Source organism: Oryzias melastigma, linkage group LG11 (genome assembly GCF_002922805.2).
Source record: "Oryzias melastigma strain HK-1 linkage group LG11, ASM292280v2, whole genome shotgun sequence".
Taxonomy (NCBI): Eukaryota; Metazoa; Chordata; class Actinopteri; order Beloniformes; family Adrianichthyidae; genus Oryzias; species Oryzias melastigma.
The window spans coordinates 26,250,044-26,266,260 of NC_050522.1; the positions used below are offsets into that span (position 1 = coordinate 26,250,044).

Sequence of the window (16,217 nt, forward strand, 5' to 3'; positions counted from 1 at the left end):
ACAGGTGAAACCTTCAGCACCTGAAACCTTTGATCGTTTGGAACCACGTTTGGATCCTGAACATTTAGAGTCAAATTAAAGATCCTCAAACAAAAGAGAAAATGACTTCCTGATGAAGCTTTGGCTCCTCCCCCCCCCTCTGTCCTCATGTTTCAGACAGGAATCAGGCGTCCACGGACGGCGCCGCTACCTGAGGACGGGGTGATGGATGCGATCGGCGTGGCGATGATGCTGCTGGGGTTGAGGGCGGCGAGCTGCTGCATCTGAACCGCTGCCACCGTGGCGACGGGAGAGAGATAGGCCGACTGGGCGACCAAGGCCTGCTGCTGCATCAGCTGGGGGGGGGCAGAGACAGAGACAGACCGTCATGATGGGGGGGGTCCACAAACCTGACATTTCTGCAGGTTCTTGAGAAGTGTATGAAGTTTATGTATAAATGGATTCATTTGGTCACATGTTCATATTCGAGTACAAACAATGATAAAATCCAGTAAAAAAATCAACAAATATTCTGTGATGTGGAGGTTTTATTGAAAAATAGCTAAAAGATTTTAGAGTTTTAAAGAGAGTGACGTTTTCTGCTGCTTTGGTGTGTTAAAGCACCATCGGGCCTTTTTATCACTTGAGTTGAGCTTTTATTGGCTGGTTTTAAATAAAGCTGTTTAAAATGTCCACAAATGAAAACATCCTTTTTTGACTTTAATGTCGTCCGTCTTCTTCAGGCTCCGGAATGAAGCAAATCTGAGACCATCAAGTCAATTTGGAGACGAGAACACAAGAAAACCTGGAACCTTAAGCTACGATGGAGAACCACGAGAGAAATATGAGAAAAAAGTCCTAAAATCATAAAAAAAAATTTAGATTTCACAAGGAAATAAAAGGTAAAATTCTGAGTTAGAATTTGTAATAACAGAAAAAGTCCAAATTCGGCAAGAAAATTGACAAGAATTATGAGTTTTTTATTTTATAAGACAACAAGTTGTATATCTATTAGAAAAAGTACAATTTTAGAAGAAAAAGTCATAAAATTATGAAAAAAATATGTGTCAGTATTTTATGAAAATAAAATACATTTATGATTAAAAAGTTTTTAATTTTAAATGGAAAAAGTCATCAAATTGTGAGAACAAATGTCAAAGTTTTACAAGTTAAAAGAGAAAAAATCAAAAAGTCATACATTTTCCCTTGTAAAATTATAGCTTTTTAAAGCATAAATGTACAACTTTATTCTCATAAATTGTTGAATTTTTCTCACAACATTGTTTTTGTAAAATTTGACTTTTATCCTCATTTTTATGACGTTATTCTCATATATTATTTTATTTATATTTTCTTTTACGGTGACCCTAAACGTCCTGAACGTGAGTTACAAGTTTTCCTGTCATAAATGTTTGTTTTGGTTCTTGTTTTTCTGCTGTGAGGATCATTTTTACAGGTGAAGATCAGGAATCTGAAGCATGAAGCTCCATGTTTGTTCAAAGGGAGATTTCCTCACAGAACTCCACCAGAGCACAGATTGATGTCCGTTTATCCCGAGATATCGAGCGTCCAGCAGCAGCTCTGACCTCTCAGGGTCTCACGCGGCGTTTCTGTGAACTGTTTCTCACCGCCTGGGTGTAGGCGTTGTAGGCCCCGAGGTGGAGGGTCATGGGACTGATGACCCCCAGCTGAGACGCCACCTGCTGCATCCGCCTGAGCCCCCGCTCCTTCTCCGAATCTGCGAACTTCACCACCAGGCTGGACGAGGCGCCCTGCGGACGAGAGGTCAGTCAAAACCGCCGCGGCTTTTCACCGCGGAGCTCCAAATCTGGATTTGAGAGGTGCAGGTTTTTATTCAGTCTTTATGTGGATGTAAAAACGCAAACTTATGATTATTTAGGACAGGGCTCCCAAACTTTTTCTTGTGAGGGGCACACGACTGTTTTCTTCTGTGATGGGGGGCCGGGTCGGTTTGAGGGCTAACAGAAAAAGGTCAACGATCACAGCCAGAAAGCCACTCATGGACAGGTTTTAAATAATTATTTCTGTAATCTTTTACAGAATCATTTTAAAAACTAGATATATAGCATCACATGCGCTAAAAGCTGAAGATGCTTAGACTGATAAGTAAAAACACTGAAGCTGATTGCTGAAAACGTTGATGGCTAGCTAAAAGCGAACTGCCAAATTAGCAGAAAAAACTAAAAAAATTCTAAATTATCTAAAACAGCTAGCATGTAGCTGAAATATTAGCTAAATCCCAAATTAGCCTAAAAAACTGGAAAAGGCCTAAATTAGTCAAAACAGCTAGCATAAAACTAAAATATTTGCTAAACTCCAAATTAGCCTAAAAAAACTAAGAAGAAAAAAAACAACAACAAATTAGCCAAAACAGCTAGCATGTAGCTGAAATATTAGCTAAATGCCAAATTAGCATGAAAACTCAAAATAGCCTAAATTAAAACAGCTAGCATAAAGCTAAAATTTTATCTAAACTCCAAATTAGCCTAAAAAACTGGAAAAAACCCTAAATTAGCTAAAACAGCTAGCATGTACCTGAAATATTAGCTAAATGCCAAATTAGCATAAAAAGTTGGAAAAGGCCTAAATTAGTCAAAACTGTTAGCATGAAGCTAAAATATTAGCTAAACTCCAAATTAGCCTAAAAAACTGGAAAAAACCCTAAATTAGCTAAAACAGCTAGCATGTACCTGAAATATTAGCTAAATGCCAAATTAGCCTAAAAAACTATAAAAAAATTATTTTATTTAAACAGTTTGCTGGGCCGGGCCAAATGTGGAGGAGGGCCGGATCAGGCCCGCGGGCCGTACTTTGGGGACCCTGATTTAAGACTCCCTAACGTTCTCTCTAAGGTAACTGGATCGTACCATTCTGCACAGGACAGAGGTGTGCATCGGTCAAAGCATCATTAGAGCTAAATCCTGGATTAAAATCATAAGGAGCTCCATGAATGTTTTTTGTCGTCTTCTGTATTTAATTTTATTATATTATTGTCATTTTTACCCCCAGTGTTTCCTGTGGGTTCTATCATATCAGGGCTTGTCTTCTTGGTCTGGGGTCGTTGCCGTGGTTCTCGCCCTTGCTGGGGCGGCTGGAGTCCTGCACTGCAGCCTCACAGCTGTGGAGTGGACTCCGTGGCTGTCCCGGTCTGGGTTGGCGCCGTGGCGATGTTCCTTTGACCGAGCTGACTCCTGGTATGATAGAATCCTCCATACCATCTCCTCACAGCAGAGCCAAGCCTCAAGTTTGTTTTACAAGTTTGTTTTTTGTTTTCATTGTGTGTGGGGTCATGGGTGTATATGTTTTGGGGAGGGTGTGTGTGTGTGTGTGAAGGGTGGGTTGGGCTTTTACTGTGTATGTTTTGTTTTTAATTGTACAGCGCTTTGAGCTGCACCAAGTATGAAAGGCGCTTTTATAAATAAAGTTTGATTTGATTTGATTTGACATGACCTGATCTTCCTGCTGGAGCTGAACTGGTTAAATCCGGACGGATGAGTCAGAGTTCCTCCTGGTTCCAAATGATTCACCGCAGCTGTGAGGCTTCAGCAGGAAGGAGACGTTCAGGGACAGTCGGTAAAAATGCTTTTACTCCTTATGAGACGTTTTTACTCCAGAGACCGTCCTCTCCTGTGTGCACGTGTGTGTGTGCACGTGTGAGGAAGAGGAGGGGGGGTGACTGTCTGCTGAGTCACCACAACACGATGGGAAGTGGGCGGGGACTCACAGGTAGAGTGCGGCTCCCGTGCAGAGCGTTGATGGCGGCCTGGGCCTCCGCGTTGTTCTGGAACTTCACGAACGCACAACCTGCAGGAAACCACACGCCGTTAGCGTCTGAAGCCCCGCCCATCACTTACTCCGGCGGCCCACAGAACATTCATTGCTCTATCAATCACGGCCCGTAAACCGGCGAAGGCATCATTAGCCGTGACCCATAAACGCCGCAGCATTAGTCATGGCTCGAGCAACAAATGCAGAGAAATGCGGCGCGTGTGTTCCAGCTGTCAGCGCACTTTGATTCACAAAGAAAAGATCATTAGCATTGTTGCTGCTGACAATAGTCATTTATTTCCTCCGTCGATTCCACTTTCACACTCGTGACCTGCAGCGCCGCCGCCATCGGTTCCTGCTAAAACACGTTAGAGTATCTGACTTGTTAGGGAAAAACCTTCAACAACCGCCTGACGATCAGCTACTGGAATGAAACGCTTCTGTTTGATTCTTTTATTGGGATTTTTAAGCGGGGCAACAGCACGGATACGCCCAATTAATCCAGAATCAGAACGAGAAACTTTTGGTTTTTTATAACGAGAAAACTAATAATCAAGTGAGGCTTAGGGTCAAAGGTCAAACTGGTTGAGAGTTTTCCCTCAAATAGATGGAAATAAACCCACAAAGTTCTATTCCAGGACGATGGGATCCAAAAACAAAACAACAAAACTTTTTTATCAATTAAATGTCCTAAAAAAGGGAGAAAAACAATAATATTTCAATCGGATCCAAAGATAAACATCCAATAAAATGTTTTCTTTGGACTCAAATGGAAAAAAATCTGCACAGTTTTTGAATTGAATTCCAGGTAGTTCTCTCTGTGATGCTTTCCAGCTTCACTTTGGGAATTCTACAGAACAGACGGGAAGAATAATCCAGAAACAAAACTAGAAAGTACCTGTAACAATGATAGTCTGAATGCTTTTTGATGAAAATAGTGATGCAACTTACTTTAAATGCTGAAAGGAATTAACTGAAAATGCAAAACCTATTTACAAAATCTTGAATTTGCTAAAAGGCTGGAACTATGAAAGAGAGCTGAAGTTGACCTAAATTTCTGAAAAAATTGTAGTAAAATTACTTACAAGTCTCTAATAAATGCAAAATTTGCAAAAATATTTAGGGTGTTGCTTAAATATTAGCCCCCAAAAACCTTAGAAAATGCTAAAATTAGCTTAAAAAGCTAGCACATTGCTTAAATGCTAGCTAAACTCCAAAATAGCCTAAAATTATTTAGTAAACTAAATTATTCAAACCTGTTGCTAAAACAGAAGCTAAACTCTGAATTAGCATATAACAACCTCATTAGATAACAAGTTAGCCAAAACGTTAGCATGTTGCTAAAATAGAAGCTAAACTGCAAATTAGCATAAAAAAAACAAAGTAGATGCCAAATTAGCCAAAGCACATTGCTTAAATGCTAGCTAAACTCCAAAATAGCTAAAATTACTCCATAAACTAAATTATTCAAACCTGTTGCTAAAACAGAAGCTAAACTCTAAATTATCCTTTAAAACCTAAGTAGATAACAAGCTACCCAAAACGTTAGCATGATGCTAAAATAGAAGCTAAACTGCAAATTAGCATAAAAAACCCAGTAGATGCCGAATTATCAAAAATAACTTAGCACATTGCTTAAATACTAGCTGAACTCCAAAATAGTCTACAATTCCTCAGGAAACTAAATTAGTCAAAAATGTTACAAAAATATTAGCTAAACTCTAAATTAGCCCCAAAACCCCAGTAGATAACAAATTAGCCAAAAACGTTAGCGTGTTGCTAAATTATTAGCTAAACTCAGATTTTTTTAAATTTCTATAAAAGATGAAAACATATCCCATGAATAGATTTGAAGGTTTGTTGATGATCTACTTAAAATTTAGAAATTTGAAGAAGTTCTCTTTCATTTCCTATAGGACATATTTGCTCAATATTTCAAAAACTATAAAGTTTATGAATACCAAAACTACAAGCCGTAATGTCCTGAATGTTTTGTCACCAAGATGCTGAAATCTCTGTAACTGTGATTGAGTTTTTACGAGCTGAAAATCGTACAGATAGAAGCAGGAGGATCACTACAGTGTGAATGTTTACTGAACAATCACACAACAACAACAACGCTTTTTCTTTTATCAATTAAATCCTGCTGGAGGGAGAAAAACAATCATATTTCCATTGGATCCAAAGATAAACATCCAATAAAATGTTTTCTTTAGGGTCAAATGAGAAAAAAAATCCACACATTTTTTTAAATGAATTCCAAGCAGTTCCCTCCGTGATGCTTTCCAGCTTCACTTTGGGAATTCTACGGGCCAGATGGGAAGTGTAATCCCTCCACTGCATTCCGGGTCCGCCTCGGGGCCTCGGCACGAATCAGCATCGCTGGAAAACCTCCAAACCTTTCCAGAAGGCGTCAGAATCCGATGCTTCCCCACCAAGAGCAGCCTCTATCACGTATGAGAGCGGCTCACGGCTCAGGATGAAGGTCCGAGCAGAACTACATCCATGAACGTCCACATGGAGGCAGACGCAGCATCCACACAACCCCGCCCCCCCAGCTTGGAATTTCAATTTACTGGATGGCTCGGGGCTTTTCGGGAAACAGGCTGTTATTATTTGTCTGGTTCCTCAGGAGGGATGTGACATTACCTTTGCTGGTCCCGTCGGGCCCTCGCAGCACCGTGCACTCCTCTATGCTGCCAAACGGCTCAAACATCTTCCTCACATCTGCGTCCGTCTGCTGCTTTCCCAGCATGCCCACGAACAGCTTCCTGTCTTCTAAGGGAAAGGAGGGCGCCAAGATGGGAAGGAGGGGGGAGGAAAGCGGGATGGTGACATTGAAAGAGAGATTTAAAAGAAAAAAAGGGAGACAAAAGGAGGTTTTTGAGACTCAGAAACTGGAGCTTGCATTACTCCAAATCTCCACCAGAGGGCAGCAAGACGAGCAGAGCAGCAAACAGCATCTGGCAGTGACTCAAATGTTTGTCTCTTTTGTGAAGCTGCTGCTCCCTGAAGGATCAAACCAACCTTCCAGAGTGCTGGAGCCCTTTCACTTCACATCGTGACACATTTCTGAGCGCCAGAATACGACGGCGTCAAGCGCCAGGCGGCTCCTGCTCAGATACAACCCCGAGATGACAACAGGGTTTGATGAAAATGTCAAATAATCGACACGAGGGAGGAAACGCAAAGGAAAAAATGAGGCTAAACAAACTGAGCAGCAAATATTTCAGTCAGATCTGAAGAAAACACCTAAAAATATGTTTTATTTTTGCTTTTGTACTGAAAATGAGTAAAATGAATGTGTTTAAATATCATTAAATGTCTATTTTTATTCTAAAAATCTAACTTGTCTTTAAAAATTCACTCTGATCATCTTCTTTTCCGTTTCCAAACCATTCCCAATCATCTTTTGATTTTGATTATTCAGATTTTAGCTAAAAACAGTTGTTTTCTAGGACATAGTTTCTGCAGAGCGGCCCCGTGCTCTCCCTGTAGCTGAGAGTTCTCTGTTTACATGGTCTCCTGCTAAAATGACAACGGAGTTTGATGAAAATGTGAATAATCAACACGGATGAAGAAACAGAAAAAACTGAGCAGCTAATGTATCAGATCTGAAGAAAAACACCCTAAAATTTTTTATTCTTTTTGCTTTTTTACTAAAAATGAATCAAATAGGTCTTCACAAATGTCATTAAATGTCTATTTTTATTCTAAAAAATTTAACTTGCCTTTAAAGTCACGTTTCAACCATCTTCTGATCTAATTGTGTCGTTTTTTAGCCAAAAAATGTTTGTTTTCTAGGACATAGTCTCTGCAGAGCGGCCCCCTTCCCCTCCCTGTAGCTGAGAGTTCTCTGTTTACATGCTCTCCTGCTAGCTTCCAACCCCAACAAAAATCAACACCAGAGCTGTTTAGACCAGATTCCAGCTCAGATTGGGAAAACAAAAACGTTCATGAATCTACTGGTCTGCATCAAAAGGGGGCGGAGCAAGGAGCTTGTGGCCCCGCCCAGCGTATCTTCTACATCAGTATTACTTTTTTTTAAACTTGAATAAAAAATGCAATTTAAGCTCAATTTTTTTCTAATTTATGTCCTCCGTCATCAGAAAGAAAGTGTTAAAAACTGGATTTTCTTGTGATTCTGATCAATTCAGGTAAACCTTGTGAAAAGTAACTGCTCAGAAAAGTCGAAGCAGATCCAGAGCGGCGCCACCGTCTCCAGGCCTGAACTCATTAAAGGATGGAGTGAAGCGAGGAGGAAAAGTGTCTTCTGCTCGGCTGAGCCGCTCTGAAACTCTTCCAGATAATCCAGCTTGTAATTAGTAAACAAAAACCATCATCTGTGATGGCATTAGTGCACACGGCGTGTTTCACTCGGACGTCTCTTAAGGCACCATTAACCCCTTCACATCAGACGCCGCTTCAGCAGGAATTCATCACAACATGAGCATCAAATCAAGCTGATCAGCATTTGGCAAACATTATTTTCTCATGAAGACGACGGAATATTCATTTGGAAAAACATAATCAGTGTCAGTTTATGGCTAAATAGATCTATAAATACCACACAGTCACATGACCTGGACCTGGGTAGACTCGAATGAGAACATTTTGAACTAGAAAAGTTCTGTTATCTGTGATAATGTTAGTGTGAATGTTTTTGCTGAAAGTTGTCGCTGAAGATGCTGAAGCTTGTTGCTGAAAATAGAGAGGCAATTTACTTTAATTGCTGAAAGGAATTTGCTGAAAATGCAAAAGCTATTTGCAAAATATTAAATTTCTTAAAAGGCTGAACTATAAAATGATGTTGACCTGAATTTCTGGAAAAATGTGTAGTAAAATTGCTTAGAAATCCCTAATTTATGTCAATTTTGCAAAAATATTTAGTGTGTTGCTTAAATATGAGCTAAACTCCAAGTTAGCATAACGTTCCTCAGTAAACTAAATTAGTCAAAAACGTTAGCCTGTTGCTAAAATACAAGCTAAACTCCAAATTACCCTATAAAAACATCAGTAGCCAATAAATTAACCAGAAATGTTAGCATGTTGATAAAATAAACTCCAAATTAGCATAAAAACATCAGTAGATTCCAAGTTAGCCACAAAAAGCTATCACATTGCTGAATTACTAGCTAATCTCCAAAATAGCCTAAAATTCCTCAGTAAACTAAATTAGTCAAAAATGTAAGAATTTTGCAAAAATATTAGCTACACTCTAAATTAGCAAAAAATGTAAAAAGCTAGCACATTGCTTAAGTACTAGCTAAACTCAGAAATAGCCTGAAATTCTTGGGAAACTAAATTAGCCAGAAACATTAGCATGTTGCTAAAATAGAACCTAAACTCTAAATTAGCCCATAAAAATGTCTGTAGATGACAAATTAGCCCAAAACGTTAGCATGTTGCTAAAATATTAGCTAAACTCCAAATTAGCAAAAAATAAAGCTAGGATGTTGCTTAAATACTAACTTAACTCCAGAATAGCGTAAAATTCTTCAGTAAACTAAATTAGCCAAAAACGTTAGCCTGTTGCTAAAATATTAACTAAACTCCAAATTAAAAAAAAAATTCAATAAAGATGAAAACAGCCCATGAATATATTTAAAGGCTTGTTGCTAATCTACTCAAAATGTTGAAACTGGAAGTTTTGGACAGATTTTGCTCAATATTTCAAAATCTGTAGTGTTTATGAATACCAAAAATACAAGCAGTAATGTCCTGAACGAGCTGAACGTTTTGATACCAAGATGCTGAAATGTCTGAAAGTGTGATTGAGTTTTTGTGAGCTGAAAATCGTACAGAAAGGATCAGGAGGATCACTGTAGTGTGAATGTTTACTGAACAATCACACAATTAATCTGATAGATGCTGAAAACATGAGCTAACAGTTCTTTGTTACATGAAGTTTTAACAACAAACTTTCTCATTTCTGAGTTTTTTAATTGAAAAGTTTGAACTTAAATTGGATTTTAACAATCTAACATTTCAAAAAAATGCTTTTAACTTTCCTAGAAGCAAATGTTGATCAGTTTAAAGTGAGAAGACGGCTCGGCTCCTGTCGACTGCCTTTGAATCCTCCATAGTCCTGCAGGATCTGCTGCAACATTTCAACATTTCATTTGGAGAACTGAAGTGAGGCATCATTTCAGTAGGTGGACGTGTGAGTTCACAGTTTACGCTCAGATTAGACAATGTTCGCCGTTTTGGACTTAAAGCTCTGGTAGTCGATTTAAATGGAGGCACAAATCTGGGGGGGGCACATCTTATTGAGTAACTATAAGCTAACAGAGGCATGATGGGTAAATTGTGATGCATCTGCATTTATCTGTTCAAACTGGGAGTTTCCAGGAAAATGAAGCTCTAATCATGATACTCCCTCCACTTCAAACCCCTATATTGTTAGAAAGACACCGGTTTGCCAGAGCTTACATCATAAAGACCACGCTGCAGCTTAACTCCACACTCCAAGTAATCTGTCTGCAGCCCCGTCCTGTCAGCGGCTAAATATATTCAGCCCGTTCTGACACAGAACCGGGCCTGAAGAGGCTCTGAACCGCTGGAGTGGATCCGTCAGCCGCAGCGAGCTGCTAACTTTAGCGGCGGCTCCCCGTTTGGACAGGTGCTGCGCGTCGGCGTGGGGGACAGGTGTCTCTTACCTCCTCTGCTCTCGCTGTCCGCCGGCTTCACTTGGATTGGTCGATTCATCTGTGGAGAAGCAGCGACGGTTCAGACTCTAATCCCAGAAACCATGACTCAGCGGGATTTAGAGAGCACAGAAATGGTAAAAAAAAGACATTTACCTCTTATGTGGGAAATGATTTTCATAAACTTGAAAGGATTTTCACATCTTTGTTTTATAATTCACTAAAGTTGAGTGTAAAAGATTAAAAAATGACAAATATTTCATTTTTAGCCCATTAATTTGGAAAATAAGAAAGACATTTAGCTTGAAATTCAGAATAAATGTAACGGATTAAACCTCTTTCTTATATTTTTTACTAACATTACACTTTAAAAACTGAATATTAAGAAAGTAAGAAGACTCTTTTTCAAAAAAGAGTTTTTAAAAAAATTGAGAAAATGTGTCTTAGTGACAAAAAAAAATTCAATAAAATGCTTCGTTAAAACAAATTTTACCCCATTATGATAATTTTTGTGTTTTTTTTTCTTCTTAAAGACATTTTACCCAAGACGTTTCATCAGCACAAAGACGTTCATTGATCTCTTTGAGGATGCTTTGGAATGGGGCGGGGCTACAAGTTCCCTGCTCCGCCCCATTCCAAAGCATCCTATCCTAAGCAGCATATTTTCTACATCACAAAATGTCACAGTTAAGCAAGCAGGAGGAAACCCAGAAAGAGCGACAAGCTCGTTTGTGACCAAAAGGTTTGAGTTAAAAAACCAAACATTAACAAGAACATAAGGCTCAGCAAACATAACGAGCAGAGAAACAGGTATACACTGAAGTGCAGGCAGCTGTGACTGATAACAGGATCCACAGGAGAGAGGGGCGGAGTCACAGCAGCCTGCACAGGAGCAATGGAAAAAATCTCAAAATGAACACAAAACAGGCAGAACACGATACAAATGTGGTCAATTTTTTCATCTGCTCCTGATTCACAATAATTTGGATTAAACATCGCAATAAAAATGTGTTAATAGCAGAAGAAACTTATTTTTTAAAAGACTCTTTACAGGATAAAAAGACTCCTTTTTAAAATAGAAAATGCGTCTTTTCTATGTCTTCCAAGAAAACCTAGAAAAGTTGCATAATAGCCCAAAAAAGGCTAATATGGTGCTAAAATACTAGCGTAACTCAGAATAACCACAAAAAAACTCAGTAGATGCCAAATTAGACAAAAAAGCTAACAGGTTGGTAAAATATTAGCTTAACTAAAAGTGAGCGCAAAAAACTCAGTAGATGCCAAATTAGACAAAAAAGCTAACACGTCACTAAAATATTAGCGTAGCTAAAAATTAGCCAAAAGAAAAGCTAACACAATGATAAAATACTAGATTAACTCAATATTAGCCCAAAAATTCTTAAAAAATACCAATTTGGCTAAATAAAAAGCTAGCATCATGCTAATATACTAGCTTAACACCGAATTAGCCTTAAAAACCTCAGTAGATGCCAAAATAGCCAAAAAAGCTAACACAATGCTCAAATATTAGCTTAACTTTGAATTAGTACAAAATTGCTAGAAAAAAATTAAAATGCCTTAAAGTTGTGAATACCAAAAGTTTTTCAGACATTCTTCTGACTCCACTGAGAGATTTTTTATATATTTACAGAAATTCTGCCGATGGAGGAGGAACTGTTTAGATTTTTCTAAGAGGCCTGTAACTGCAGATCGGTTTTTCCTTTTTTCCTAAAACATTCTTTCATGTAAATGAAATAAATCTGACTTTAAAGTGGCGTGCACAAAGTGGCGTGCACGTGCGTTCCCCCCTGTGTTTCCTTGTTTTCCTCTCCGCCGGCGTAACGGCGGCCGGCATCATCAGCTGACACAGATATCTGCAGTGTCATCCAGCAGCTCCTCTTTTCTCCCCCCACCTCCTCTGCTCTAATCCCGCCCCCTCTCCCTCTCCCCCTCCTATCACACAAAACCAGGAAAAGCACACACCCACGCAGGATTGGGGAAGTGATAAGATTAAGAACACTCGCCAGCTAATCTGGATTAAAGGAGCACGCAGCATCAGAAAACAGAGCTGGGGAGGGACAGCTCTCCCTCAGACATCTACGGAAACAAAGAAGGAGAAAGGACCCCCCCATGAAGAAAAGAAGAATGGACCTTTTCATAAATAATCTAGATCCAGCCTCGCCATCATCCCAGATGTAACTAAAGCCCCCCCCCCCACCATGATGGACAGAAACAGACAAAGAACAGACTGAAGGAGGCCGGATTGAGAGGGGGAGGGGGGTGTGAAAGGAGGCGAGGAGGTGGAGGCCTCAGAGTGACACTCTGTTAGCCGGAGCTTAATGAAGGTCTTAATTATGGAGCGGCTGACATTTCAGCCCGTCACCGATCCCGTGACACTGATTGATCCGCCGTGATCGCTCATCGATCGGCGCAGCGGTCGCGCGTCCGTCAGCCGGGACTGGCATGAGCAAACGCCTGGACCTGAAATACCAGCGGCACCTGCGGCAGAGGCCTCCCGGTCTCCTCGTGGAGAGCCTCCAATTGATCGCGCCAATTAGAAGGATGATGGAGGGCCGAGGTGTCAGAGCCATCCTCCGATCGGTCACGCAGGAAGCCGGCACCGGAATATTAATCCGAGACTCATCGTTCGCTTACTGTTTTACTCCGACAGAGGCCGAAACATGCAGACCATTCGTTTGACCTTTGACCTCAGGAAGAGCCCTCCATCTTGAATTTCCCGCCAAAAAAAAAAATCAGCTTTACAAATGTAAACTTCTCCTGGGAATTTCGATCGAACTCCTCAAGCATCCACCATCAGCCTAGATTTGAAAAATGCAAAAAAAGGGGCGGGGCTGAGCGAAGGAGGTGTGGTCTGGATCTGTAACTGATAGTGAGGTTGGGTTGATTTTTGTCGTCCACCTTCTCCAGAGGCGCTCATGGTCCAGACTGAAAGGACTGTGTCTGAGTGGTAAAATGACGCTAGCATTACAAGCTAATAAAGGCTAACGTATTAAGCTAACGATTCCAAGTGAAACGTCCATTGCTAATCCATCACCAGGACAAAGTTCGCTGGATTCAATTGCACTAAACCGCTGTTGCCTACCTTCCAAGTCCACTGGAAGGTTTTGCAAATTTAGCATGCGAGCCATGCTAAAACTAAGTCGCTAACAACCGACTGATACAGAATCAAAGATGGGCGGGGCTTTTATACTGCTGCTGCAGAGCATGATGACGTCAAGCTTCTGAGACTTGCACCATTTGATCAATCACAAAATTCAACTGTAATACCTCGTGTCAACCTGTAGGGGGCAGCACACAGACGGTTTGGACTAGAATTTCATGAAGTTATTTTAAATGATCAAAAATGTGGCAAGGACCAACAGACAGAATTTTTAAAGCCACATTTGTGGACAAAAAAAAGGTTATTGAGTTTTTGGTTCGGAAGTTTGTCGATTTTGAACGCCGTTAGCAAGGCTAGCTCGCAAAAGTGGCACGCATGTTTTTTTAAAGATGTTTTGCAAAAATTGGAATCGTTGCTAGCTAAAATGATACGACATAAACATTTGAGGAATGTAGCTAAAAAAATGTCAGTTGCCAAGGAAACCAAAAAAATTACTTTTAACGATTCTTCTAAAAGTGACATCAATCTGTTCGTCAACTCCAGATGATTAAAACATAAAATTGTTGCTATGGAGATAAACCAACAGAAAAGTCACCATTTGAAAAAAACTTTTTTGTTTTTATTTTTTATTTTTTGGCAAGGTGGCAAAACGGGAACATTGAGGGGCGTGTAGCGCCTGTGGACCATCCAACGACCAGCCAGCACCAAGTGAACCCCAAATAGTTTAAAAGCGGGCAGAAAATGTAGGCTGGCGAGCTCCACTGGCCAGGATCCGGCAGAGCTAGCGCCGTCCACTTACGCCAACGTGGGCAAACACAGGAGGGGCCACCACGGAAACTGCGAACAAACCCATTCGGGGGCCACATTTTCTCCCCACTTGTGGGACCCCTTGGCTTTGCTAGCTGGGAGATTTACATTTTCTTAATTCTTACATTAATTGTTTTTCTTTACCTGTTTTTAGTTTTAGTTTTAGTCGGGAAAACAATTAGACTCACTAAGCTAGCTTACCCACTGAGACAGCGTAGTTTGCTAGCAAGCTCCGTTGTAGTAAGCTCTGCTGTATCGAGCAAGCAAGTTCTGCTGCAGTGAGCTCCAACGTAGCATGCTAACAAGCTCCTCTGTATTGAGCTAATGACCTCCGTGGTATCGAGCTAGCGACCTCCCCTGTAGCATGTTAGTAAGCTCAGCTGTAGCAAACTAGCAAGCTCTATTGTATCGAGCTTGCAATTTCATGTGTTATGAGCTAGCGAGCTCTGCTGTAGCACGATAGCAAGTTCCTCTTTAGCAAGCTAGCAGGCTCCACTGTATCGAGCTAGCGAGCTTCTCTGTAGTGAGCCATCGAGCTCTGTTATAGCGAGCTCTGTTATAGCGAGCTCTGTTATAGCGAGCTCCGCTGTGGCTAGCTAGCGAGTTTTTTTGTCCACCAGGCGGCTGATTAGCTTAGCGAGCCAACCCACTGAGTGCCCACCTAAGCTAATGTGGACAAATCCAATCGGGGCCACATTTTCTGCCTCCTTTTAAACCATACGACTCACCTGGCCCTGCTGACTGGGTCTGAATAAAAACCGGATTAAAGGTTGTTTCTGTACTTGGTTACGAGAGCCGCTTTCGTTTCGACTCTTGAGCTTAAATTTGCTTTCAGAGATGAAGAAGCACTTCATTTAATAAAAAGTGTTCATCGATGGAAGAGCTTTGAGATGCTTTGAATTCATTAAAAAGGACAATATGATGAAGACACTTTGATACTTAAAGATGCTAAATCTGTTGGTGAGTTTTTAGCTGCGGTTGGATTTCTTTTTTAAACCTCCCGTCTTTGCTGCAGGAGAACAAACATTGAAGGCGGCGGCGGCGGCGATAAGGAGCGGCGCAGCAGATGGCTCAGGAGATTGGAATTAGAATATACAAGAGGGAAAACAGTGAGAAGTGGAGACCATAAAGGCTGCACCACTTCAGATCGGCACGGCAACCGGTCCTGCTGCTCTGACGAGGCCGGCGCTCACATGGCCATCGCCATGACAACCCCGCCGACGAGAGCCTCACATCAGGTAAACAAGGTTACCCTGAGCAACGGCAGGAAGAGATGCATAAAAAAATGATCATAATAGATGAGAAGGACAAAGGGAGCCGGGGGGGTCAGGAGATGAGAGGATTACAGGTCTGAGGGAGTAAAAATGGAGGCGAAACACAGATCAGAGGCGCTGAATTATTGAAAATGGTGTGGAGCGGATTTACGCCTGTTGAACGTTCGCTCTGCCTCGAGAGCAGAAGGAAGGAGGAAAACATCTCCCTCTAAGCCTCCACCACCAACACTTTACTGTAATTTGCTCCCTCCGTCCTCCTCCTCCGCCGCCTCCTGTTGCTCCCGCCCCTCCCCTCGGCTTGTTTACAAAAACAGTCCTATACGGAGCAGAGACATCACCGGAGCAGGACCTGCCCGACCCCCCCCATGCAAACACAGGCGTTATATAAAACACGGAGAGGCTCCTCCTGAGATCCTCCACGCCGTTTGCTCTCTGTGGTGCCGCCCGGGGATTTGACCGGGATTAGGAGAAATTAAACCCGTAGATTATCCAATAGGATGGCAGCTACGGCCCGTCCACTCACGCTGAGGTGTGGCTGTTTTGGTGGAAGGATTTGGGTGGGGGTTCGGACTGTTTACACTCATCATGACATTTGCTCTC

General features: G+C 41.2%; 1 protein-coding gene across 2 annotated transcripts in view; it reads right to left on the reverse strand.

Moving 5' to 3' along the window:
• celf3a (cugbp, Elav-like family member 3a) overlaps positions 1 to 16,217 on the reverse strand; it is a 38,184-nt gene that overhangs the window by 10,217 nt on the left and 11,750 nt on the right. Inside the window, exons 4-8 of one of the 2 annotated variants that reach the window (XM_024298245.2) lie at positions 10,428 to 10,476; positions 6,418 to 6,543; positions 3,725 to 3,804; positions 1,608 to 1,751; positions 191 to 335 (exon numbers count right to left, since the gene is read on the reverse strand). In XM_024298245.2, coding sequence (XP_024154013.1) covers positions 191 to 335; positions 1,608 to 1,751; positions 3,725 to 3,804; positions 6,418 to 6,543; positions 10,428 to 10,476 — 544 coding nt within the window. Of the gene's footprint in view, positions 1 to 190; positions 336 to 1,607; positions 1,752 to 3,724; positions 3,805 to 6,417; positions 6,547 to 10,427; positions 10,477 to 16,217 lie in introns of both variants that reach the window. The other variant, XM_024298243.2, reaches the window with a different exon arrangement.